General features: G+C 63.7%; 3 protein-coding genes across 7 annotated transcripts in view; 1 reads left to right on the top strand and 2 right to left on the bottom strand.

Annotated features, from left to right (window-relative positions):
• Positions 1-1,434, bottom strand: part of LOC142009046 (uncharacterized) — a 165,030-nt gene extending 163,596 nt beyond the window's left edge. For 2 of the 5 annotated variants that reach the window (XR_012644309.1, XR_012644312.1), the window contains exon 1: positions 1,266-1,434. The gene's annotated coding sequence lies outside the window, so the exon portion shown is untranslated. Of the gene's footprint in view, positions 1-20; positions 566-1,265 lie in introns of those variants that run through there. The other 3 variants (XR_012644310.1, XR_012644311.1, XM_074986484.1) reach the window with 3 other exon arrangements.
• A 156-nt stretch (positions 1,435-1,590) lies between these two features.
• On the top strand, positions 1,591-16,715 carry LOC142009033 (tonsoku-like protein). Its single transcript, XM_074986475.1, has 26 exons — positions 1,591-1,735; positions 2,526-2,621; positions 5,158-5,300; positions 5,584-5,767; positions 6,344-6,473; positions 6,710-6,881; positions 7,056-7,170; positions 7,740-7,885; positions 8,135-8,287; positions 8,583-8,708; positions 9,432-9,633; positions 9,790-9,854; positions 10,029-10,118; positions 10,451-10,523; positions 10,658-10,821; positions 10,931-11,054; positions 11,139-11,881; positions 11,962-12,056; positions 12,332-12,488; positions 12,743-12,821; positions 13,372-13,673; positions 14,125-14,296; positions 14,810-14,982; positions 15,166-15,239; positions 15,857-15,990; positions 16,366-16,715. Exons 1-26 carry the CDS (start codon positions 1,705-1,707, stop codon positions 16,557-16,559), a joined length of 4,137 nt encoding a protein of 1,378 aa, XP_074842576.1. The 5' UTR covers positions 1,591-1,704; the 3' UTR covers positions 16,560-16,715.
• An 821-nt stretch (positions 16,716-17,536) lies between these two features.
• LOC142008379 (vacuolar protein sorting-associated protein 28 homolog) lies at positions 17,537-20,703 on the bottom strand. The gene is made up of 4 exons (XM_074985564.1): positions 19,795-20,703; positions 19,520-19,573; positions 18,568-18,659; positions 17,537-18,165 (listed from the first exon to the last, which is right to left on the bottom strand). Exons 1-4 carry the CDS (start codon positions 20,062-20,064, stop codon positions 18,048-18,050), a joined length of 534 nt encoding a protein of 177 aa, XP_074841665.1. The 5' UTR covers positions 20,065-20,703; the 3' UTR covers positions 17,537-18,047.
• Between the last annotated feature and the right edge of the window lie 4,969 nt (positions 20,704-25,672).

Genomic DNA, 25,672 nt, shown 5'->3' with positions numbered 1-25,672 from the left:
GTGGGGTATCATGAAACAACCTTCTGACTTGGGGTGTGACGGGCCATTATCACTGGCACCATTGCAGTACAGGTTGTTCCTCTCTAACCCAGAATCTCTCCTCCAGCAACATCTGTAATCCGGCACCATTTGAGTTACCGAGATAACCACTTATCACGGGCGTGGCCAAGTTTCCCGGGGTCCCATGAAGTTTGTCGACAGCCCCCAGTGCTGTCCACTCAGCAGGGGTAGCCTGGTGATGCCCGGTCAGCAGCAGCAGCAGCAGCAGCAGCAGTGTTGGTGCCGTGCGAGACAATAATCCCCTCCTGTGGTCCCGCAAATTCTCTCCTCCCGCACCGGTGGGGGCCTGAGGGTGCCACACCAGGGAGGCTGGACCCGCACCATAAGGTTTAGGGTCAGAAAGGGGCCCCACAGCTAAAACCGGGGCTGGGGGCTTGGCGCTCCCGCACCTCAGCGGCTCCCGCGCGGCCTGGGGGCGTGTCCTTAACCGCACCTCAGCGGCTCCTGCGCGGCCTGGGGGCGTGGCCTTAACCGCACCTCAGCGCCTCGCGCCCGGGCTGGGGGCGTGGCCTTAACCGCACCTCAGCGCCTCGCGCCCGGGCTGGGGGCGTGGCCTTAACCGCACCTCAGCGGCTCGCGCCCGGGCTGGGGGCGTGGCCTTAAGCGCACCTCAGCGGCTCCCGCGCGGCCTGGGGGCGTGGCCTTAACCGCACCTCAGCGGCTCCCGCGCGGCCTGGGGGCGTGGCCTTAACCGCACCTCAGCGCCTCGCGCCCGGGCTGGGGGCGTGGCCTTAACCGCACCTCAGCGCCTCGCGCCCGGGCTGGGGGCGTGGCCTTAACCGCACCTCACCGGCTCGCGCCCGGGCTGGGGGCGTGGCCTTAAGCGCACCTCAGCGGCTCCCGCGCGGCCTGGGGGCGTGGCCTTAACCGCACCTCAGCGGCTCCCGCGCGGCCTGGGGGCGTGGCCTTAACCGCACCTCAGCGCCTCGCGCCCGGGCTGGGGGCGTGGCCTTAACCGCACCTCAGCGCCTCGCGCCCGGGCTGGGGGCGTGGCCTTAACCGCACCTCAGCGGCTCGCGCCCGGGCTGGGGGCGTGGCCCGCCCCGCCGCACCTCAGCGCCCCTCTGGTAACCAAGACGGTCTCCCGGGAGACGGCCGTTTTGCCAATGTCACCGGCGCTCCCTGGTCAAGGCGGCGGTTCTCAGCCCCTCCCTCGGGCCCAGATCCCCGCCTCAGCCACCTGCCGAGGTTAGCGCCGCACCGACCTGGCTGCGGGAACCGGACCGGACTGCGATGTCCAGTCAGCCGAGACGACCGGACCGGACCGACCCAGCTCGCGTTGGCCCAGCCCTGCCGCTCGCAGGACTACTAGTCCCAGAATACAACGCAGCCCAGGCCCTAGGTTGAGCGAAAGGCCCGAGCCGGGAATCTTTGCGCGGCATGCTGGGAACTGTAGTTGCTGGCCGCATTGCATGCTGGGGGTCACGCCCCGTCGATGGAATTCCTTCGCAGCCTATCAGAATAGGGGATTTAACCAGCTCTGGGGCGGGATTGAAGGGACTCCATTTGTGATTGGCTCTGTTGTTTGTGATCCGAGTGAAAGGTAGCCAATGGGAGTACAGAAATGGGATTGGCGTCCAATGGGATCGGCGCGTGGGCGGGCTCGGTTCGAACCGGCGCGGCGGGACGGGAGCTGGCGGCGGAATGAGCGCGGAGCGGAGCCGGGAGATCCGCCGTGAGGGCCGGGCGCGGGGGGCCGCGGGGCAGGGAGCTTGGGGCAGGCGGATCGGAGGGGTGGTGGGCAGGGCAGTGGGGTGTGGGGTGATGGGGGGTGAGAGGGGGCGGGGCGGGGTGTGGGGTGATGGGGGGTGAGGCGGGGCGGGGCAGGGCAGTGGGGTGTGGGGTGGTGGGAGGTGAGAGGGAGCAGGGCAGTGATGGGGTGGGGTGATGGGGGCGGGGCAGGGCAGTGGGGTGTGGGGTGATCAAAGGGGGTGCACCATCTGGGGCGTGATGGGGGAGCAGAGGGGGCCGGGTGATGGGGGGAGTCAGAGGCAGGTGGGTGATAGGGTGGCAAGGGCAGAGGGGGTGTGGGATTTGAAGGCGATATTGCAGTTGTGTGTGGCAGGGAGGCAGGAGGGTGTCAGAGAGGGTGGAGGTGGGTGGGGCTGAGGGTGTGTGGGTCAACATGTGGGGCCAGAGAGAGGGTCATTTATAGGTGGGATCGTTGAGCTGGGCTCCCAGACGGGTCTGGGCAGTGTGGGGTGAGGGGGTTTGGACTACCCTGCGACAGTCCTGTCCATCTGTCTGGGACTCAGCTCCTGTCTCCCCCAGGGAGCATGCAGCCAGGCTGGGGGTCAGATTCCATGGTGGTGGAGGTAATTGGAAATCCTGCGTGTTGTGATTTGTTGCCCTGAGCTGGGCACGTAGTTAGAGGGCCGATGACTCTGCGCCAGAGGGGTTTGATGCTGACAGGCTGTGGGAGCTTGACCGGGTTCTGATGTTCTTCTCTCCCCCTGGCCCCCCAGTGCTCCAGAAAGCAAAGGACAAGGCCCGGAGGAGTGGCAGCCTGAAGGAGGAAGCTGCCATTTGCAACCAGCTTGGGGAGATCTTGGCCAGACATGGTGAGTGGGTCCCAGGGCCTGGCTCTCAATGGCAAAGGGTGGCTAGCTGACTGCTGTCTGGCTCTCGTGGCCAGGGCTGACGCTGGGAGAGATGGGTCCGGGAGAGCCGTTCTGAGGAAGGTTTGGAGGCCCTGCTTTTGGGGCCACCGTTCGAAAGTTGGTCACTGGGCAATGCTCTAGGCTGTCTTTGTCGGTGCTGGTCTGGCTGTGTTTGTGACAGCTGGGCTGGGGAGGGCTCCTGGCCGTGGGAGCAGGCCTGGAATGGCTCTTCTTTGCAGGGATGGTACATCCATGGGCTGGGACCAGCCCCCAGGAGATTGTGTCTGCCACACAGCTGACCTTCCCCCAGCAGGGAGCCGATTCAGTGCGATGATCCTGGCCTGTGACCTGAGCCCTGCTCTTGAAGAAGAACGCCCCATGCCTGAAACTCCCTGCCATTGTGACATCTAGCTCTCTCTTTAACCTGAATCTTGTTTGGCCTCCGTCCCCACAGCTCCCTGCAATGGTTAGAAACCTTCTCCTTTGTGCCAGCCAACTTTACTCAAGACTCTCTGTTCTCAGGCCAGCATTGTCCCTTGCATTCCCTGCTTTGGCCCCAGCCTGGGCCTGACCTCCTTGGTGTATCACCGGAGACTCGGGGGACACCCTCACAGCCTTCTCTTTGCGAGCTAGGCCAGCCAAGTTCTTCCAGTCACCTCTGCCTTCCTCAACAACCTGAGTGGCTCTTCTCTGCCTTTCTCTGGGGTGAAGTCCCCCTTTGTGCTCAGGAAATGGTACTTCGTGTTCCAGACCAGCTGTCACCAGTCATGGACGTGGTCCTCTCTCTGCTGGAGAGACTGTGCCTTTGCCTGCTGTGTGGCTGCATTGCATAGGTGGCTTTAGTCACCCTATAACCAGCCAAAGCATCCAGGTTTCTCTCACCTTCCTTCACTTCAGCTGATGAGCCTCCGGCTATCGGTAGCCCTTCACTCCAAGCACCTTGTCCTTTGTCGTACTGAGCAGCGCCTCGTTTCTGCTGCAGGCTTTGAGATCCCCCCGATCGTCCTGCCTACCATGCCGATCCTCCTCCGGAGCGAGCGCCCTTCCTGACTTGTGTCTGCAGCAAAGCCCATCAGTGCACTCCTGCTGTTCCTGCCTTGGGCATTAATAGATATGGTACAACTGGGCTCGTGTCGGATCTCTGAGGAGCTGTGCCAGGAGCATCCCTGCCCTCTGCCAGTTTACCTTTCGGCACAGCCTGTTGCCTTCACCCCCTGAAGCCTGTTCTCTCCCCCTGTACGCTCCTGGGCTGATCCCAGAGTGCTCCAGTTTGGCTAACGTTGCATGTAGCTAATTTTGTCTGATGCTCTGCTGCCATCCAAGTGTGCTAGAGCCACTGTATTTCCTGTAGCTAGAAAATCAGAGGCCGTCAGCTACAACATGGGAGATGAGTATCACAGAGGGAGCCATGTTAGTCTGTAACTTCGAGAACAACAAGCAGTCCTGAGGCACCTTATAGATTAGCAGAGATTTTGGAGCATGAGCTTTTGGAGGCAATGAACCGCTTTGTCAGAGCATGTCTAGGAATGAGTACAGCAGAAAGGGATCGAGGGGTTACAGTGGACCACAAGCTAAATATGAGTCAACAGTGTGATGCTGTTGCAAAAAAAGCAAACATGATTCTAGGATGCATTAACAGGTGTGTTGTGAACAAGACACGAGAAGTCATTCTCCCGCTCTACTCTGCGCTGGTTAGGCCTCAGCTGGAGTATTGTGTCCAGTTCTGGGTACCGCAGTTCAGGAAGGATGTGGAGAAACTAGAGAGGGTCCAGAAAAGAGCGACAAGAATGATTAAAGGTCTAGAGAATGTGACCTATGAAGAAAGGCTGAAAGAATTGGGCTTGTTGAGTTTGGGAAATAGAAGACTGAGGGGGGACATGATAGCGGTTTTCAGGTATCTAAAAGGGTGTCATAAGGAGGAAGGAGAAAACTTGTTCTTCTTGGCCTCTGAGGATAGAACAAGAGGCAATGGACTTAAACTGCAGCAAGGGAGGTTTAGGTTGGACATTAGGAAGAAGTTCCTCACTGTCAGGGTGGTCAAACACTGGAATAAATTGCCAAGGGAGGTTGTGGAATCTCTGTCGCTGGAGATATTTAAGAACAGGTTAGATAGATGTCTATCAGGGATGGTCTAGACAGAACTTGGTCCTGCCATTGGGGCAGGGGGCTGGACTCGATGGCCTCTCAAGGTCCCTTCCAGTCCTAGTGTTCTCTGATTCTATGTGATGCAGCAGGTCTTTGCCCACGAAAGCCTTTGCTGCAAAATACGTTAGTCTATAAGGTGCCACGGGACTTCTTGTTGTTAACATACGAGATGTGCTCTTGAGTCCCCGGTGCATGTCAGCTCTGAGCCCCAAGAGGGGTTACGCCCCGGGCTTGTTACTCTGGCTGCTCTTGTAGCTGATGGAGTGGGTGTGCCTCATCCCAGGGACCCCTGCTGTGCCTTGGGAAGCCAGCTGGCTCGCTCGTCACCCCAGTGTCTCTCTGCTCCCGGCAGGGCGGTACCGAGAGGCGCTGGTGGAGCACCAGGAGGAGCTGCGCCTCCTGGAGAGCGTGGAGGATGTTATCGGCTGTGCCGTGGCCCACCGGAAGATTGGGGAGTGCCTGGCTGAGCTGGAGAACTATGAAGCTGCTTTGAAGGTAATGGGGGAGAGGAGGATAATCAGCTGCAGGGATTGGGGCTCCCCAGGACCTGGGCTCAGAGCTACTTTCCCAGTATTCAGCCCCGCCAAAGGCCACGGGGTGACAGGAGCAGCAAGCCAGAGCAGGGGCGACAGAATGGCTGGAGGGGTTTAAAAGGGAACACTAGGGCACATAGTGGTAACCCCTGAGCTGTCAACCTTGCAGGGCCCAATTCAAAGCCAGCCCAGATCCATGGGGCTTGGGGGGTCTCATGCACCCTCTTGTTCTCCTGCTCCATCAGCACCAGCGCCAGCATCTGGAGCTGGCCTGCGCTGTGTCCGACCACACTGAGCAGCAGAGGGCTTGGGCCACCATTGGCCGCACCTACATGTTCGTGGCGGAGAGCGGCCAGGCCGGGGAGGCGCTCTGGGAGGCGGTGCAGGCCTTCATGAAGAGCCTGGCCATCTTGGAGGAGCAGCTGGAAGGTGAGAGCCAGGCTGGGAGCTGTGGGACACGGAGCTAGGGAGGGGAGCCATCAGCTTGGGATGTGGTGCGCCCTGGGGAGGGTCACCAGTCGGCCTCTGCCTTGGCTGTCTGACCAGACGGTCTAAGTCCCCACCTTTTACCCCTTGTCCTTGCCCCAGAGCCTGCATCTGGGATGTCCCTGGTCCCTGAGCTCCATCCCCTCCCCAAGCCGGAACTCCCTGGCCTGGCCAGGAAGGGGCAGGCTCTCAGGCTTTCATCCGGGCTTCCCATCTACTCGTGCTGGCTTGTAAGGCCCAGTTAGGCTCGCCGCCGGGATTGTGGGATATGCAAGGGCACTCAGGGACCTCCAGCCTTTTCTGACCTCTCGGTTCCACAGCAGGGCAGCCAGGACCGTGCCCGAGACTGTTCCGTAGGGACCTCCCAGCGCTCCCACCCCATCCCTTGGGAGACAATTTGCTCAGCTCATTCGGCCAGCTGGAGGGTGAGGGGTCCAGGACCTGTCCAGCCCCTCTCTGGCCCTGGAGCTTCTGCCTTGTGGAGCCGGCTGGGTGACGGGCTGGCTCTGGCTGTCCCAGGGAAGGTGCCGCAGCGGGAGCTGAGTGAGATGAGGGCCCGGCTTTACCTCAACCTGGGCTTGGTGTACGACAGCATGAAGGACCAGGCCAGGTGCAGCCAGTACATCAAGAAGAGCATCTTCATCTCCGAGTAAGGCCCTGGCCCCACCCTGGGAGGGGCGGGTGGTGGTGCTGATAGGCCGAAGGCCCCTCTGAAGAGCTCCTGTGTTTCCCTGGGGTTCACCCTCTGCTGGTGGCTGCAGCCGTTTGGCTCAGGAAACCGGCTGGTGCTGTGGCTGGGGGGTGTCAGGTGGGGGCACAGGGCCCAGGGGTTTCCTGAGGACGTGAATGGGCGGGCGACCCTGCGGGTGACCCGTCTCCCTCTAGGCAGACTCACCTCTGTGAAGACCTGTACCGGGCCTACTTCAATCTGGGCCACATCCACCTGCGGGAGGGGCAGCACTCCAAGGCCATGCGCTGCCTGGAGCGGGCGCGCGACTGCGCCCACACCATGAAGGAGAAGTGCATGGAGAGTGAGTGCTGTGCCGGCATCGCCCAGGTGAGGGCAGCGGGGAGCCCGTACTTGGCCCCCAAGCTCTTCCCCCTGGGGCCTGACCACCCAGCATGGCCAGCAAGGGGACAGCCCCCTCCCCCCCCGCCAGGCCAGCACCCTTTGGTAGTTGGACCTCTCTGCCCCTCCCCTTGCTGACCCTGCTGCCCTGGGGCCTTGCAGGTGCTCCTCAGCCTGGGGGACTTTGTGGCCGCCAGGCGCTCGCTGAAGAAGGCCTACGTGCTGGGCTCCCAGCAGCCCCAGCAGCGCGAGAGCATCCGCAGGAACCTGCGTTACGGTGAGGGGGCTCGGGTTGGGGCTCCCTGCGACACGGCGCGGGGGGGGCTGAGGGGACCCAGTGGCCTGTGCAGCTGGCCGGGAGGAGGTTGGGTGTCACTCCCCAGGGCTCAGCCCAGGCTGACTGGGGCTGGGAGCTCTCCACCTCTGGCTCTCAGTGCAGCCCCTCCCCTTCACAGCCCTGTGTGGCTTGTGGCTCCTGGGGCGGTGCCCGCCCCCCCCACCCCCGTGTCACAGGCACGCCCAGGGAAAGGTGCCGCGGCTTCTCGGGTGCAGGGCCGCGCTTGCACAGGCCACTCCTGACAGGGCTTCTGGCACGTCCCCGACGTAGCCCCAGTGGCACCACAGGGCGGTGCTTTGACACTGACCCCGCACCAGCCCAGGGGGGCAGCGAAGGGGGCTCGGCAGGTGCTCACTGTCCCAGAGGCCTGCAGGCTGGGTTGGGTGAGGGGGACCTTGGTCCCCACATACCCCTTCACCTGTGGCTCCCCTACCTGCCCTGAGCCTCTAGGGGGAAGAACCCAGCCCACCCCCGGTGCGTGCCACTCACACTGCTGGCCTCTCCCCCAGCCATGAAGGTCAGCCATCTGCAGGAGGCTCTGGAGGAGGCAGTGCCCGGCGACTTGCAGACAGCCCTGGGCCTGTGTGAGCAGCTGGGGGACCTGTTCTCCAAGCATGGGGACTATCGCCGGGCGGTGGAGTTCTACCAGAGGCAGGTGGGCGAGGGCTGCCCCTGCTCTCGGCCTGTGGGCTGGGGGAGGACCAGGCTGCCTGGAGGCTGGGCTCCGTGCATGGTAAGGGGCTGGTTCCGCTTCCTCCTAGCCGCCGAAGTGCTGCCAAGCTCTGGCCCGAGGGCAGGGGCACCTGCTCAGATTCCTGCAGGCAGCAGGGATGGGGCTGGGCGAGCCCTGCGGGGGCGGGCGGCCACCCCGGGCACAGCATGCTGTGGACGGTGTCTCTGGCAGCTGCGCTACGCCGAGTCCCTCCAGAAGCCTGAGCAGGAGCTGGCTGTGATCCATGTCTCTCTGGCTACCACCTTTGCGGACCTGAGGGAGCCCGGCCGGGCGGTCCAGCACTACCAGACGGAGCTGGCGCTGCGGCGAGGAAACCCACTGGAGGTGAGGGGGCGGCCTGGGCTCTGCCTTCTGCCCGCCGGTCTCACCCTGCAGGGCCTGGGGACCCCGTGCTGGGCTTGGCCGTGCTCTGGGGAGTTGCGGGAGGGGAGCTCAGCTCGCAAGCAGCGCCTGGCTGGGCCCCACAGCTCGGGAGCAGGGAAGGAGGGTGGGGCAGGAGTAAGAGTCAGGATGGCAAAGGAGTTGCTCTTTGTCACTTACCCCGTTCCCCTGGGTGGGCTCCCTGCCAGTGGAGCTGGACTGGTGGGGGGAAGCTAATCCCATTGTCTGTGTGCCCCAGGAGGGGAAGACCTGGCTGAACATCGCCCTGGCCAGGGAGGAGGCTGGCGAAGGCTACGAGGCCCTGGAGCCCTGCTTTCAGAGCGCGCTCCGGTGCGCGGAGCAGGCTGGGGAGCCCAGGCTGCAGGTGAGGGGACGGGCCCAAAGCTGCTGCCCAATGGGGATGCCAGTGCTCGCCTGCAGCACCCCCTTCAGGCTGGGCAGCTGGCAGTGCCCCTCCCGGGGTCCCCCGAGCCTGCGATAACTGAGACTGGCACCCAGGAGTCCTCCCAGCCCCCCGCCCTACGCACAACACCTCCCTGCTAGGGCCTGTGGCCGAAAGTGCTGGTTTCTGGCCCCCTCCCGTTTCCAGGCTCTGCTCCTTGTTGGCACATGCCCGGGAGGGACCGTGCTGCTCACCTGCCGGGGAGCCCAGGCTGCACCCGGCTCCTCCTGCGCCAGCACAGCAGAAAGGCAGGGGAAGGGCGTGGGGTGCCGGGGCTCGGAGCTGAAAGGCGCCCAGGGCAGCTGCGGTGCTGGGGCTGGACTCGAGAGTGCCTAGCCAGCGTCCTCCCCTCACTCGTAGCCTGTCTGCTGGGCCAGGCTGGGGGGCCTGGCAGCTGCTCCAGTGGTCAGTGCTGGGAGCTGCTCCTTCTGGGCTAGGCAGGGGCTGGGGGACCTGGGAGCTGCTCCAATGGTCAGTGCCCTGGCCTTGCTCCCTGCAGGGCCCCTTCAGGCCTGGGCGGGGGGCCTGGGGACTGCCTTAAAGGCCAGCGCCCCCAGCTGACAAGGCCTGGGCTAGCAGCCCTGGGAGCGCCCAACCCCATCTGCGGCTGGGCAGGGTGATCAGCCCATCCTTTCACCCCCCCAGCGGCAAATCCTACAGCACCTTCACCCCCTGCAGCAGAAGTGGGGGCACCCTGAGGCCCCCGACACGCTGGCCAGGCTTCAGGGCCTGTGCCGCTCGCAGGGCTGGAGCAGCGCCAGGGACAGCCGGGGGGAGGAGGAGGAGGAGGAGGAGGAGGAGAGCAGCGAGCCCCTGGATGAGAGCGACCTGGAGCTGTCTGAGAGCGGTGAGTGGGCCGGCTGTGGGGGACGGGGAGGGAGCCGGAGCCGAGTCCCGGCCGGGTGAGGCTGTAGCCCTGCGCGTCTGCCTGGCGCGGGCCCCCCTTTGGCAGGGTGGGGGCTGTATTGGAGCCGGGTGCCTCACTCAGGCCTGTGCGTTCCAGACGGGGAGGAAGATGACCTGGACGGCTACAGCAAGAGCGTGCCTGGCTGCCGCAGGATCGCCAAGGTGAGGCTGGGCCTGGGCGCAGCGTCCTCGCCCCGTGGGGCCGTCGCTCCAGCTCCTGCGCCAGCGAGTCCGGATCCCGGGGCGCTGCGCGGGGCGGGGGGCCGAGGGGGCTGGCTCTGATCTGGGGCCCCCGGGCAGTGCTGACCCCGCCTCCGCCCTCCCTGTGCCCTGCAGTGGAACCGGCGCAACGACCGGGGTGAGACCCCGCTGCACCGCGCCTGCATCGACGGGAACCTGCACCGGGTCCATTTCTTCCTGGAGCAGGTGGGAGCCGCTCCTCGTTCCCGGGCAGGGCGCCCTGGGGTACCTTCCGTCGGCCCGTGGGGGCAGCTGGGCGGCTGGCTGGGGTCGCGGCGTCCCTCTGCTCTGGCCCTCACAGCCCCCAGCAGGGGACGCGTTCAGCAAGTGTGTCCTGCCTGCAGGGCGCGTGGGAGTGAGCCAGGTAGGCGCTGGGCACTGGGGCAGCTTCCCGGCCTGGCCCGCAGGGAGGGCAGCTGGAGGGGGAGATCCTGCGGGAGTTGGCATGAAGCCCAGCAGGGCACCTGGCCCCCACGTAACCCTCATGCCTGTTCATGTCTCTTTCCTCCTGGGGGCAGGGCCACCCCCTGAACCCGCGGGATTACTGCGGCTGGACCCCGCTGCACGAGGCCTGTAACCACGGGCACCTGGGTGAGTGGTGAGGAGGGTGGGAGGGTGTCGGTGTGGGGGGCGGATGACGGCAGGGGCTGGAACGGGTGATGGGGGCCGGCTGGAGGGGGCCCTGGTGCTGCCACCCAGCAGTAACTGCCGGCTCCTGTGCCCAGAGATCGTGCGGCTGCTGCTGGAGCGTGGTGCCTCCATCGATGACCCCGGGGGCCCAGGCTGCGAGGGGATCACCCCGCTGCACGACGCTCTCAACTGCGGCCACTTCGACGTGGCCGAGCTGCTGCTCCAGAGGGGCGCGTCAGCGGTGCTGAGGAACGCCAAGGTGGGGGAGCAGCGGCCTGTGGGCGGGCGCTGGGCTCGGCACCCCTGCACAGCTGTGGGGTTTCTGGGGGCGGCCCTGAGGCTCAGCCCCTCCATCTTATCCGCCGCAGGGCCTGAGCCCTCTGGGCACCCTCCGGGAGTGGGTGAGGATGTACGGCCGGGACCTGGACCAGGAGACGCGCCAGCGCTGCCGAGCCATGGAGCAGCTGCTCAAGGAGGCGGTGGTGGGGCGAGGTGAGGCCGGGTGGGAGTGGTGCTGTGGGGGGGCATCTCTTGGGGGCTGGGCCCAACTCACGGGGTTCCCTGTCTCCCGCCCAGCAGCAGAGGTGGCTCAGCCCCCACAGGATGTGCCGCACAGCCAGCTGTTTGATGCGGAGCTCTCTGAGCCGCTGACACCCCCCCACTCAGCTGTGGCCCCCCAGCCCCAGAGTGGGGGCCCCTCCACGAAGGCGACTGCGCCCTGCAGGATCCTGACCCAGCGTGGCGGGCAGGGGCCAGAGTGCTGGGCCAAGCTGGACGAGTGCATGACCCCGCTCCGGCCTGTCAAGAAGAGGCAGCGGCTCCTGAGCCTGAGGGCGCCGGGGGAGGAGAGCCGGGTGCCGGGGTTCCTCGGGCGGGCAGAGCCTGGGCTGCCCCCTGCTGGCACCGGGCAGGCCAAGTACGAAGCAGCCATCCGTGGCGTCGGCAGTGCCCAGTCCTGCCAGGTCCCTGAGCCGGTGCCGGCCGAGGCCTCTGCCAGGCCGGCCCTGATCCCAGCCGAGGAGTACGTGAGGGATGACTGGGTGGAGGACGAACTGGGGGCGAGCCGGGAGCCCCGCAAGAGGAGCCACCGGCGCCCGGGGGAGTCGGGCTCGGACTCAGGGGGCACCAGTGGGTCTGAGAGCGACGGCGCAGCCCCCTTCCGAGCTGCTCTGCCCCAGAAGAGGAGGGCCCGGCAAAGCCGCCTCACCCAGATAGTGGACAGGACGTCGCTGGGTCGGTCCCGCGGGGGCCAGGCCCTGGTGGCTCCGGAGCCAGCCGCTGGTCTGAGGCCCGTAGACGGCAGTGGAGAGGCCCCACAGGTGAGGTGCTGGGGGTGCACAACAGCAAGGGAGTCCCCTGGGCTGTCTCTTGGGTCTTGACTCCCCTCTCCTGTTCCCAGGCCCCACTGCTGGCTGCAGCCCCGATTCGGCCACCCCCCATCCGAGTGCGGGTCCGGGTCCAAGACAACGTCTTCCTCATCCCCGTGCCGCACAGGTGAGAGCCGCCTCGCATCCTTCCTCCCAGCGTGGCCCAGAGCCCGGGAGTCCTGCCCCCCCAGCCGGGTCTGGGGCAACATTAGCAGCACCCTCGGAGGGGTCCAGCTCCCAGGCAGCGCCAGGGGGTCAGGGACTTGGGGTAACAGGGCCATTCCCCTCTGCCACTGGGGGGGGCTGCCCTGTTCCTGCCCCACCCTGGGAGGGTGGGCTGGGGGCCTGGTTCTGGTGGGGCGCTCTGGCTCAGCCCTTCCCTTCCCTTCCCTTCCCTTGCAGTGGCCTCGAGAGATGCCCGGTGGCGTGGCTGGCAGAGCAGGCGGCCCAGCGCCACTACCAGGCCTGTGGCCTGCTGCCCCAGCTCACCCTCAAGAAGGAAGGGGCACTGCTGGCTCCCCAGGATCTCATCGTGGACGTCCTGCAAAGCAACGAGGAGGTGAGGGGCACCCGAGCCAGGATTGGCGCTTCCAGGGCTGAGCCCACCAGGTCCCCCTGTAGGCCGCTGAAGGGTCGTGGTGGGGCCCATCACTGTGGACTCTGCACCAACCGGCAGGGCCCAGATGACTGGGAGCTCGGAGGTCTGGCTTCACCCCTCACTGGCGATGCCCTTCCCCTTGTGTTTGAGCCTGCCAGTGCTGCCCAGCCAGCCGGCCTTCCTTCCCACCCATAGGGCTCTCGTCTGCCTTGCAGGTGTTGGCAGAGGTGCAGTCCTGGGACCTGCCCCCGCTCGCCGACCGGTATCGCAAGGCCTGTTGCAGCCTGGCCGTGGGTAAGGGGATGCCACGGACCCTGCTGCCTGCCTGCGTGTGGGAACCGTTGGATGTACAGGGTCTCGCTGGGTTTTGTAGCGCCTCAGGGCGGTCAGCCGGCTGGGGAGAGTGCCAGCCGGCCCGTGGGGGGGACAGGCAGGAGGGGCTCCAGTGGGAAGGCTGGTCCAGGGGGCTTGGGCACAGCTGTGCCACCGTCTGCGTGTGTGACCTCGGGCAAGTCCCTCAGTCTCCGGGTCACTGGCCCAGCTACGGAAGGGGACAGAGGTGGAATGTGGCTTCGGGTGGACAGATTGGCACCCCCAGGGCCGTGCTACATGCCAGGGGAAGACCTGTCCAGCATCCGCTGAACGGTGCGCAATGTCAGGAGCTCCCGGTCGCGGCTGCCCCCCACGTGGTGCTGGGCAGGGGGAGGGTGTCCTCGGTCGCGGCTGCCCCCCACCCTCTCCCTGGCTGCTTGGCTCTAGCCCCGGCCAGGCAGCAGCTGGCTGGGAGCTCGTCAGTCTGGGTGCCCCACAGCGACTGGTCTTCCCTCATGGACTCCTGTTGCAGGCGAGCACCGGCTTCTGCTGAAGATGATGGAGCTGCAGGAGTCAGGCCCCTCGTTCAGCACCTGTGGCCTCTCCTTGCACCAACCCCACCTCACCCCACTCCTGCGTGCCCTCAAGCTGCACAGCTCCATCCGCCAGCTGCGGCTGGCTGGGACGGGGCTGGACGATGGCCTGGCTGCCGAGCTGCTGGCTACGCTGGGCACCATGCCCAGCCTGGCCCTCCTCGACCTGTCGGCCAACCAGCTCGGTGCTGAGGGGCTCCGCGCGCTGGCAGCAGGGCTGCCCTCCCAAGCGGTCTTCCAGGTTGGCTTGTGGGTGTGTCCAGCACCTCCCTTCCCCTCAACGGCAGGTGGGAGGGGCCCCGGCCTCCCGCCTGAACCCCGGAGACACAAGCAGGTTCGGGGACCCCCAAACTGCCCATCCTGGCGCTCTGGGCTACGGCTCTGGCACTGCTGGTGTAAAGGGCCCTGATGAGCTCCTGCCAGGGCTGCCCTGATGGACACCAGGGGCTCCCCGGATCAGGGAGGAGTAAGCTGTGGCCGTGCTGGTGCCAAGGTGCCTGCTCCTAGGTCCTTCTGGGGAGGGGCTGGTTGTGAGGGTCCCTGTAGCATGGGGGGGGCTCTGCTGCTCCGTCCCTTCTCTGGGGCTGAGGCTGCCGCTGTGGTCCTCCCAGCGGGGGTGCAGCCCCGGCTGTCTGGTGGCACAGGGCAGAGCCCAGCAGGTTGGGGTGACTCCTCCGCCCCTGTTGTTCCAGAGCCTGGAAGAGCTGGACCTCAGCCTGAACCCCCTAGGGGACAAGAGCTGCGAGGCCCTGGCCTGCCTGGTTCGAGCCTGCCCGGTCCTGACCACGCTCCGGCTGCAGGCCTGTGGCTTCTCTGAGGCTTTTGGGCAGCACCAGCGCCTCCTGCTGGCCAACAGCCTGAAAGGTAAGTGCCCCTGCACTGCCCCAGCCCCGAGTGGGGGCACAGCAGGCGTGGCCTCATGGTACAGGTGGTGCCCTCCCTTGTGGCTCCCCTCCCCCAGCGCCACGGTCTACAGGCTAGGCCCCCCTGTGACACAGAGGCACTGCCAGGAGGGCCCCATTCACTGGGACGGGGCCTACAGCTTGGGGGTGAGAATGGTTCCACTCATGGAAAGAATGCGGACCGCTGTCCTGTCCGCTCTCTGCCAGCTTCTGCCCCACAGCTCGCAGCTACCCAGGCCTGGGCTTGCCTCAGTCTTGCCCCACAGCCACCACGCCCTGGGTTCCCTGCCAGGTCTGCCCCACAGCAGCCTGCTCTGCCGTTCTTTCCCAGTGCAGGCCTGTTGGGTGCCTGAGTTTCCAGTTAGGCAGCTATGGACAGGCCCTCCGCCAAGCTCCCAGCCTCCTTTATCTGCCCGGGCCAGACGGCAGCTGGCTCACTCTTAACACGCTGTCTCTCCCGCATGCCCCGGCCCAGGAGCTGTGCACCTGAAGACCCTCGCTTTGTCCCACAATGCCCTGGGCTCCAGCGGCCTGCAGCTGCTGCTCAGGAGTCTGCCCTACGCCACCCTCAGCCAGCTGGAGATTGGCTCGGTGGCGGCCCGCCTAGGCGAGCCTCTCGTGGATCCGGTGGTCAGGTGCCTGACACAGGTACGGGTGCAAGGGGGTCCTGCAGTAACCCTTCTCTGGCTGCAGGAGTTGCAGGAGCTCTGCACGTGGCAGGGGAGCCCCTTTTGTCCCGGGGCTGTGGGCCTCTCACGCAGCTGGCTCGGCCCTGACTGGCTCAGCTGTGGTGTGTGGCTTTGGGCTCAGCCCCCCCCGGTTCCATTCCAGCAGGGATGTGCGCTCACCCACCTGGCTCTCTCTGGGAACCACCTGAATGATGAGGCTGTCGCAGAGCTGGCCAGGTAAAGGGGCAGCGCTGGGGTCCCTGGGCCAGGGGCTTTGCTGTGGGGCAGAAGGTAATGGGGTGGGTGTGTGACACCAACCTTCACCCAGCTGGGTCCTATGCAGAGTGATCTCCTGCTGGGTAGGAGCCGTGGGGTGGCTGGGCCCAGCAGCCAGCCCATGGGGACATAGTAGGAAGAGAGCCTGAGTGAGAGGTAAGGTGGCCATGTTCGCCTTTAGCCCATTGGCCACCTTCTCTCCCTGCATTGTGCTTTTCTGGGCCACCAGGTGAACCCCCTCCCGTAAAAAGAGACGGAGCGGGAAGGGAGTCTGAGCCACAAGCCCTTGGGTGGGAGGCCTGGTGAGCGGCAGGACCTGCCTACAGAACCGGGCGTACGTGGATTGGTGGTCGGGTGGAGCTGCTGGTTCTACTACTGCACTTCACAGGCAGTACACCTGTCCAGCTGCCTCCCTTCCCCGTCGCACCTTGTGCTCCCTGGGGGTCTCGCTCCAAGGCTGCAGTGCCAGCACACCGCACATCTAACACCTAGCCCCCAGGGAGTGGGTGGGCCATGGGGCAGCAGTGCATTGTGGGTGAGCCGAGAGGCATGGGGCTGTTTGACTCTCTTGGTCCCAGGTGCCTCCTGGTTTGTCCCACTTTGATCTCCCTGGATTTGTCTGCGAACCCAGAGGTTACCAGCGGGGGCTTGCAGATGCTGCTGTCAGCGCTGGGGGAGAGGCGCCAGGGGCTGCAATACCTCAGCCTGGCAGGTGAGGGGGTGAAGGGCTCCAAGATCCCTGGGTTGCGGAGGGGTCCTGCTTCCCTGCACCTGGCAGGGCCGCGGGAGCATCACCCTGCCCTCGCTGGAGGGACTGAGAGGTGATCCTGAGGGGGCAGGGGCAGGCTGTGAGCCCTGGAGCTTTGCTCCTGATCCAGCAGAGCCCCCGGCCTGGCTGGCGCTGCCGAGTTGCTTCTCTCTCCGTAGTGGTGTGCAGAGCAGAGCAGAGGAGGCAGGACTGGAGTAGCGAGGGGCTGCAGCTGATAGAAAGGGCACAAGGGGGGTCACCCAGCCTGTCCCCTCTTGGGCCGGGTCCAGGATTCTCAGTGAGCCACAGTGGCTACAACGGCCTGTTTCCTTCCCGCAGGCTGCAGGGTGCGAGGCCCATTGGACAGCACCATGTGGGCCCGGGTCTCTGCCAACGTGCGTGAGCTGCGGCTCTGCAGCCGGCAGCTGAGCGGCAGCAACCAGCGGGGCGTGGGTGAGTCCTGGCTTGGCCCCCCGGGCACCTCTCTGAGCACAGTCACGCAGCACCACAAGCTCTTCTGTAAGAGCATCTGAAGTGCCCGACCGCTCGCAGCTGGAGCACACAAGAGGCCCATCCTGCTTGGGGCTGTGGCTGCTCGCAGAGGGAACTTGGGCAGACGTGAGGAACCAGGCACGGTGCCTGGCCTGTGCCAGCGACTTTTCTGCACTCAGAACTCAGGCCTGGCCCATGGGGAGGGGTAGGACCTGGCTGCTGCTGCTGCTGCACCTGTTCTTTCTGGGGGCCCAGAGCCCTGCAGCTTCCCCCCACCTAGCACCAGTGCAAGCTGAGAATGGAGCTGCTGGTCCTGTCGTAACCAAAGGAGGCAGGGCCCCGGCTGCTGTTGTGGAACTAGGCCTGTCTGCCTCGGGCTCCGAGCACCAGAACGCTGCAGGACTCTGCCCCATGGGGGTCCCTGGGCTTTGGAACCAAGGCCTCGGCTGTGTCCCCAGGAGGCAGTGAGCTACCGGGCCTGTGCTGCTAACAGAGAGGGGTGGCAAGTCCCAGAGTGTCCCCGGAGAGCTGGCTTCCAGCCTGTGGTGTCTCACCAGCTGCAGTCACACCTGCGCAGCAGAACCCTGGGGCTGCTGGCAGGGCTGGGGGGTTGGCTCCTGGGGCAGCACTGGCCTTGGAGCAGGCTCTGAAGCCAGCGTGGGGAAATAAGCTGCCAGAGACTGAAGGCGGCCACCTGCAGAAGAGCCCTTCCCTACTGCACGTCTCCCCACACAGGTGGAGGGTGATATTTTATTTGTCCCCCATTCCCGAGCTGTACAGGTTCTAGCTCTGCCCTGCCAGTGGCCACTGGACTAGTTCAGACAGACTTATTAGCTGGCTGGTGTTTTCTTGGCCGCACAGGGTGGGCTTCTGCCTGGTGCAGGGGCTTGGGAAACCAATCAATAAAGTGCTGTATGTCTCCTCTGCTCCAGGCCGGCGTTGTGCCACCCTGCAGACAGTGACGCAGAGACCTGGCCCTCTGCTGCTTGGGCCAGAGCTCTGTACCCTGCCAGCCTTCTCCCCCTCTGGACAGCTGTTTGACACCCCCCACCCTCATTTCCCAGGCTCCCCTCCAGCCTGGGGCATGACCTGTTGTCAGCAAGGGTGGAGCGCCCTGCCTTAGCCAGCTGCTGTGGCACCCAGAAAATCTGAGCTGATGGGCTGGTCCAGGCCCTGAGTACAGGTGCAGTGGCTGTGCCTGCTTCTCCCACCCAGCAAGAGCCACAGCACCGCAGCATAGCCAGCATGGGGGTTTATTACCGCAGGTGTACAAGTCTCCCGCCCTGCTTGCAGGACTCACGGGGAGGGAGGAGAGGAGACAGGCTGGCTGGAGCTGGCCCAGTGTGAATGTGCCCTGCAGCAGCACAGTTCACCTTGACTCAGCCCTAACCCTGCTGCGGGAATGGCTGCAGTGCACCACTCCCAGCCTCCTGCCCCCAACTGCAGCCTAGGGGAAAGGGCCTGGAGCCTGCTGGACTGCTACAGTGGGAGGGCGCTCCTCAGGACCAGGCAGGGCGCAGGGCCCAGCCTCAGGAGTACAGGAACCGGTTGAAGGCATTGTAGGCGGATTCCAAATCAAACAGCATCTGGCGCACGTGGGAATCGTCCAGCTCGTCAGAGGCAGACATGCAGCTCAGCAGCTGCAGCCTGCCGGGGAGAGTCAAGGCACAGGCCTGGCCCCCAGAGCAGGAAGGCCCTTTGCTGGGCTGCACTTTGCGCCTGCTCTAGTACTGGAGGGACCTGGCAGGAGCCATGACTTGTCGCCCTGAGTGCTGGCCTAGGAGGAAGCTGGTAGCTCCTCTGGCCACGGTCCCACCCCGCAACCAGGCCCCTGATCAGACATGGCGAGCAGGGCTGGGGACAAGCACCTCCCACTGCAGAGGGAGCAGACTGATGGAGCTGGGCCCGAAGGCACTCTGCGCTCCCCCATGCCCTCAGACTGGCAGGAGCGCCATGGGGCAAGGCAGGTCCAGGCCCTGTCCTGGAGAGCTGGGTCAGGACCCGGGCTTGCTCCTGCAGAGGGCAGGGGCCTCAGAGCACCCTACTCACCACTGGTTCACTTTCTGTCTCCCCTCGAAGTCAGGAGGTAGGTGGCTCATGCGGTTCATCGTCTCCATCAGCGCCCGCAGGTCTGGCTGGATCTGGATGCACAAAAGCATGGAGCTTCTGCTTTTCCTGCCTGGGGCCCGGCTGGGAAAGCCCCACCCCCCTTCAGGCGCTGCTGCCAGCAGTGAAGCCTCCATGCACCCCTAGCTTGTCCCCCTCTCTCTCTGAAGACCAGCCACACCGGGTCAGACCAAAATCCATCTTGCCCAGTGCCCTGTCTTCGGACAGTGGCCAATGCCACGTGCCCCAAGGGAAGCGAACAGAACAGCTGAGCATTGAGTGGTCCATCTCCTGTCATCTAGTTCCAACTTCTGACAAACGGAGGCTAGCGCCATCATTCCTGCCCATCCTGGCTAACAGCCACCAATGGACCTCACCTCCCTGAATGGATCTAGCTCTTTTTGGAACTCTATTGATAAAGTCCTGGTCTTCACGCCATCCTCTGGCCAGGAGCTCCAGAAGTGAACTGTGCACTGCATGAGAAATACATCCTGTTTGTTCTTAACCCTGTTGCTAATTTCACTGGGTAACCCCTAGATCTCGTGTGGTGGGAACAAGTAAATACCTTTTCCTTATTTTTCCTCCACACCAGTCATGATTTTGTCGACCTCTTAGTCGTCCCCGCACCCTTCATCTATTGTTTTCTAAACTGAAAAGTCACAGACTTTTTAATCTCTCTTCAGATGGACCCGGTCCAAATCCATTGTTTTTGTTACCCTTTTCTGAAACTTTTCCACAGCCAAGGGTGTTTTTTTTTTTTTTTGTTTTGTTTTTTTTTGAGATGAGGCGACCACATCTGCACGCAGTATTCAAGCTGGGGGTGTACCCTGGATTTATACCAAGGCTGTAAGATACTCCCTGTCTTATCCTCTGTCCCTCTGTAAATGATTCTCACCTCATCCATGGCTCGGATCTCCAGGCGCAGCTTGTCCATCACTGTGATGAAAAGCTGGAAGAGAAAAGAGGTGCCTCAGCAATGGCCTGGAAGCTAGCAGCAGGGCACCTCACTCCAGCCCTCTTGGGAGGGTGGGGGCAAGCCAGGACAGCGGGCCCTTGACAGCCCCCTGGGGACCAGCCATGCAGCTGCACAGGCCAGGCCAGCTGCCAAAGTCCCAGAAGCACAGGATGCCGGGATTACAGTGCGCACAGCCCCTTGCCCCGGGAACGTACAGAGACGATGTCAGCAATGCAGCGGTTCAGGTTGCCCTTGTCGTCCTTGATGGTGATTGGCCGATCCTCCTTGATCCTCTCCATGGCCAGCGGGCAGTCGAGCTGCAGCAGCAGGAGGGTTACAATGAGGCTGGGCAAGCTCAGGGCAGGGTAACAAGCACCATATAACCCCCAACAAAGAGCATTTCCCAGGGAAAGCCGGGTTCCGCTCCATGTGCTAAGCCGGGGGAAGGGAGCACAGTACAGAACGTGGCCAGATGGTCTGAACATAGGGCCACCCAGCCTGGTCGCAGACAGTGACCAGTGCTGGGTGCCCCAGAGGGCATGACCAGAACACGTCACCAAAAGGTGATCCTTCTCTTGTCACCCAGTCCCAGCTTCTGACAAACGGGGCTAGAGGCACCACCCTGTCCACCTTGCTGAACAGCCATTTGTGGCCCTGTTCTCCATGAACGTATCCAGTAGGTTTTTGAGCCTTGTTATAGTCTCAGCCTTCACATTGCCCTGTGGCAGGGAGTCCCACAGCTGGCCCTGCGTTGTGTGAAGAAATCCGTCCTTCTGTCTGTTTTAACCCCACTACCTGTTTGTTTCATGGGGTGACCCCTAGTTCTTGCATTAGAAGAAGGAAGACAGAACACCACTTCCTTATCGACTTTGTCCAACCAGTTGGGATGTTCTGGACATTAGCCGCCTCTTTTCCAAGCTGAGAAATCCCACTCTTACTACTCTCCCCACACCATACCCCAGCCATTCCATACCCCTAATTGGTTTTCTGCCCTTTTCTGTACCTTTCCCAATTCCAATACATCTTTTTAGAGATGTGGTGACCTTGAATACTGCTGCAGGTGTGACGTGGAAGTACACGGGATTTATACGAAGGTAATATGATTACGACAAGGTGGAAGTGCCTTTGGTCCAGGGTAGGGAGGGAGAGAGAGAGAGAGTGTGTGTGCGCGCACGCGTGCGCACACTCACCCCCCCAAGCCCAGGGGCCCCCTCTCTAAGCCAGGTGACCGCGAGAGTGTAATTCACCTTTGGTGGGTTCTCCAGCACCGACAGTTTTTAAATCTAGGCGGGCTGTATTTCTCATGGGACAGGTCTGCTCTGGGAGTGAGCTGGGGGCAGGGCTCTGGCCAGAGGGACACAGGGGAACAGCCTGGGTGACCACACTGGTTCCTCCAGGCTTGGAATAAACAAATCTATGCAGTCTCTCCCCCCAGCATCTAAGTCAGTCAGGCACAGTAGGGCTATGTCTACACAAGCCCCTTCCTTTCAGAAGGGACATGTTAATGAGCGAGTTGGGAAGATGCTAAGGAGGCGCTGCCATGAATATGCAGTGCCTCTGTGATGTAGTGAGAGATACCTGTGTGTACACGTGGGGCTCCTGCTGAGGGTAACCTGGCGACCAGGTGACACCCCTGGGCTGCAGACAAAGGAGGAGGTGGAGCCTGAGGGGTTTGAACTGGAACTGGGTGTTGGAAGCAGTTAGTCGGGGCTGGGAGAGACAGAGACAAAGGAGGGGGCAAGACCCCGGCTCCGGGGGCCCCTCGGGGCCTCCTCTCCCCAGCATGGCTTGGACTGGCTGTCTCTGCCGGCTGCACTGACTCCTCTGTACGACGCTGTGCCCTGTTGCCTAATAAACCTGCTGTTCTCCTGCCTGCGGATGGGGTGCAGAGGATGGAGACCCCGAACCCCCTCACAGCCTCATTAGCATAATGGTGGCTGCATGTAATTTGAAAGTGTTGCTTTCAAATCGCGCACCGCCCATGTAGACAGGGGCCTTTCGAAAGGACCCCCCGGACTTCGGAAGCCCCTTCTTCCTATTTGGTTTTAGGAAGAAGGGTTTTTCAAAGTCCGGGGGCGGAGGAGTGTCCTTTCAAAAAGCCCCCGTCTAAAGAGGCAGCGCACAATTCAAAAGCTGTGCTTTCCAATTGTGTGGGGCCACTATTATGCTAATGAGGCACTGCATATTCCCGGTGGTGCCTCATTAGCATATTCCCAACTCGCCCCAAAAGGAGGGGACTAGTGTCGATGCGGCCTACATGTAGAACTCAGCAGCAACACAGCCCCCCCCCGCCCCCACTGTTCTGGGAGCCCCCCGAGATTCCTGTCCCAGAGTCCCCAAAAGCTGTACTGCTGGAGGCTGAACTCATCCGGAACTTGCGGCAAAATTCATCGATGGAGCCAATTTCGGATCCCTGTACCTGTTTGAAGGCAGCTTTGTACTGGACCAGGAGCCGGGAGCAGGCTGCGGTGTACCTGGGGCAGTGCATGGAGTAAGAACAGCTGGAGTGGCTCATGCCAAGCAGGAGGGGAACACGGAGGTCGAGGATGTACAAGCAGGTCCCCAGGGGAAAGGAGAACACTGTAACAGCCCCCACGGCAGGGGAGGCTCCCCAGGGTCTCTGACTGGAGACCCTCTGCATGGAGCAATGTTGCCTGGCCCCCAGGGGAAGTGGGCAGGGCCTGAGGGGGGACTAAGGGGCTGTTTTGATGCTTCTCTGAGCCCCCTCCCCAGTGTGTCCGCAGTGCCCTGGGGAGGGGAGGTCACTCTGCTCCACTCGGTAACGACGCATCCTGCAGGAGATGCTCCTGCTGCTGCATCCGCTTGGCTCCCCTGGGAGAGACCAGGCTGGAAACAAAACCCAGCTGGGGACTCACTCGTTGGGAGAGACACAGTCCTTGATATAGGCTTTCTCCAGAGCCTGCATCGTCTTCACCACCGCAAACAGCTCAGCCATGTTATCGTACCTGAAACCCAAGCGCAGAAGCCCGTGAAGGCGCATAGCCTGTGACCCCCACCGCTATACATGCGCCCGCGTCCCTGGGAACAGCACAGGGGCTCTCATGCTCCACAGCCCAGCAGGAGCACTCCCTTTTTCTGGAGAAGACCCTTCCGTCTATTGCATCTTTCTCAGCCGCAGGCTGCCCTGGCCAATGGCAGAGGCGGAGCAGAAGGGCTCTTGGGTCCTTCCTAGCTTGGCGCGGGGACAGAGCATCAGAACGCAGAGCTCCCTGCACCATCAGCCCCAGCATCTCCCGAGCAAGGACCTCACTGCAGACAACAGCTTGAAGTCCCAGCACTCCCAAGCCCCACAGAACTGTGTACCACATGGGAACCCATTCGGCTGGGGATGGACTCACTTTTCTCGCTCCCGTGCATTTTTATACAGCTTCACCTCCTGCAAGGAGAGCAGATACACAGCCTGTCAGGTACCCGCACAGTGTGTGGTCAGCTGCACAAATGGACAGGCTGGAAGCAGGTGGGGACAGAGCTGACAGATACGGACCTCCTGCATCCTCACCACAGGGTGGAGGAGACAGGGACCAGAGAAACCCACACTGAGATGGAGGTAAGGAGCTGGGAATCACCTCAAGAGCTGGGGTCCCCTGAATGCTCCAGCACTGAGGGCTGTGAAACCGTTTGCAGAGCCAAACCCGACTTACGCTGGAAGGTCATTCTGCCTCCTGTGCCAGAGACAGGACGAGGAGGGGAACGTGACCAGCGTTACTCACCTCGTACAGTTCTGGCTTATTCCCTGGGGCTGAAAAAGAGGAAATCCATGAACAGACCTAGCACTTATAGCTAGGGGCCTACCAGTGACGCCCACAATGCAAAACCTTCCTGGTAACCCGGTGTTAGGAAGGACCACGTCCACAGCTCCTTAGCCTACTAGCTACAGGGATACTGCTAGCACCCAGGACCTCTATAGCCTGCTCCGCTCTTCCATCCCGCCCCTCCTGCTGATCACCGCCCCTTGCTCCAGGCCAGAGAACCCAGCACAGTTCACAAGGGAGAATCAGATTCTGAGCTGGAAGGGTCCTTGAGAAGTTGAGTCCAGCCCCTGTACTGGAGCAGGGCCAAGTAAACAGAGCCCATCCCTTCCAGGCATCTGTCCAGCCTGTTCTTAACAACTTCCACTGATGGGGATCCACAACCTCCCTGGGGCACCTGCTCCACAGCTTAACTGCCCTCAGTGTGGGAAAGCTGTTCTTTATCTCAGGGGGTCTCAAACTTCATTGCTGTACTATCCACTTCTGCCAAGAAAAAGTAATGCACAGACACATGCCTCATCCAAAACCCAGGCCCTGCCACCAGGGGTGCGAGTAAGGGAAACAAAAGACCAGCCCCATTGCCCGAAGAAAGGAGAGGCTGAGGACCCAGGCTGCAGCCCCAGGAGGGGCCTGGAACCTGAGCCCCACTGCACAGGGCTGAAGCCCTTTGTCTGGCCTCGATCTCAGCAAGTCTAAGCCAACCCAGGGGAACTCATTAAAATGAGGTCCCAACCCAATTTGGGAACTGCTGTGCTATCCTAACCCCTGTTGATGCAGACTGAGCCATTGCTTCGTAACCTGCCTCTGTGGCCGTGATACCCACCCTCCCATGAGCCCAGTGTCCCACCACTCTGCTGCCCCCAGCCCCGCTAGCCTGACCCCTGGGGACTTTGAGGGCGGGCAGTCCCGTGAGGGGAGCTGGAGCCCGCGGTGTCACTGGGTCTCTGGCCAGGGGCGGGGTGGGCCTGGGTCACAGCCCTGCTCATGGGCAGCAGGCAGGGCTCTGTCAGGTGTCGACCGGGCCAGTCTGTGTCTCAGCCCAGGCCATGGGGTGGTGCTGTGGGGCCCCTTGCTCCCCACGGCGGCAGGGCCAGCGGGACTCACCTCCTGGGCCAGGCGCAGCAGGGATCCCGTGGAACATTGTGGTGGGCTGGGGCACTGCTGCCTGGGGGACCTCTGCGAGGGAGGGAGAGGGGCGTTAGTGTGGCCTGGTGGCCCGGCCCCTGCACCCGACGCGATCCCCGGACCCAAACAGCCCGGGGCCCCACACTCCCCACCGCCCCCTAGTGACAAACACCCCCCAGCCCTGCGCTCCCCACCGCCCCCCAGCCAAACACACACACACACACACACACACAACCCCCCCGGCCCTGCGCTCCCCACCGCCCCCTAGTGACAAACACCCCCCAGCCCTGCGCTCCCCACCGCCCCCCAGCCAAACACACACACACACACACACAACCCCCCCGGCCCTGCGCTCCCCACCGCCCCCTAGTGACAAACGCCCCCCGGCCCTGCGCTCCCCACCGCCCCGTAATGACAAACACCCCCCGGCCCTGCGCTCCCCACCGCCCCCCAACCGCAAACGCCCCCCCCCCGGCCTGGCGTTCCCCACCGCCCCCCAGCCACAAACACCCCCCCCGGCCCCGCGCTCGCCACCGCCCCCCAGTCACAAACACCCCCCCCGGCCCCGCGCTCGCCACCGCCCCCCAGTCACAAATACCCCCCCGCCCTGCGCTCCCCACCACCCCCCAGCCGCAAACGCCCCCCCCCGGCCCCGCGCTCGCCACCGCCCCCCAGTCACAAACACCCCCCCCGGCCCGGCGCTCCCCACCGCCCCCCAGTCACAAACACCCCCCCCCCGGCCGTGCGCTCCTCACCGCCCCCCAGCCACAAACACCCCCCCCGCCCTGCGCTCCCCACCGCCCCCCAGCCACAAACACCCCCCCCGGCCCTGCGCTCCTCACCGCCCCCCAGCCAAACACACACACACACACACCCTGAGCCGAGCGCACCGCTGCTCCCCGCGCCCCCGACCCTGCCGCGCCGCCGCCCTCCGGCCTCTCACCCGCTTCCTGGAAAATGGCGCCGGAGCACATCGAGCGCTCGGCGCTCCGCTCGCCCGCCTGCCTGGGAGGGGCGCGGCCGTTATTTGGGCGGGAAGGGCGCGCGCTGCTGTGCTGAGGGATGAACAAGTGACCCCTCCCCGCCTCTCCCCGGTCCCGCCAGAGACGGGGCTTTCCCGCCCGGCCCGGCGGTGTGCAATCCCGTGGGGGGGGGGAGCCGGCGCCCTGCGCCTCTGGCCGGTGGGTGGATGCCGGAG

Source organism: Carettochelys insculpta, chromosome 2 (assembly GCF_033958435.1).
Source record: "Carettochelys insculpta isolate YL-2023 chromosome 2, ASM3395843v1, whole genome shotgun sequence".
Taxonomy (NCBI): domain Eukaryota; kingdom Metazoa; phylum Chordata; order Testudines; family Carettochelyidae; genus Carettochelys; species Carettochelys insculpta.
This window is presented reverse-complemented; position numbering and strand designations above follow the sequence as displayed.

Excerpts from the sequence above, each read along its gene's own strand:
- LOC142009033 (XM_074986475.1), top strand. The coding sequence starts at position 1,705 with ATGAGCGCGGAGCGGAGCCGGGAGATCCGCC. Across the intron at positions 8,709-9,431 it reads CTGGGGAGCCCAGGCTGCAG|CGGCAAATCCTACAGCACCT; the intron begins GTGAGGGGACGG and ends TCACCCCCCCAG. Across the intron at positions 10,822-10,930 it reads CGGTGCTGAGGAACGCCAAG|GGCCTGAGCCCTCTGGGCAC; the intron begins GTGGGGGAGCAG and ends TATCCGCCGCAG.
- LOC142008379 (XM_074985564.1), bottom strand. The coding sequence starts at position 20,064 with ATGTTCAGACCATCTGGCCACGTTCTGTACTGTGCTCCCTTCCCCCGG. Across the intron at positions 19,574-19,794 it reads GCATTGCTGACATCGTCTCT|CTTTTCATCACAGTGATGGA; the intron begins GTACGTTCCCGG and ends TTTCTCTTCCAG. Across the intron at positions 18,660-19,519 it reads AGATCCGAGCCATGGATGAG|ATCCAGCCAGACCTGCGGGC; the intron begins GTGAGAATCATT and ends TTGTGCATCCAG.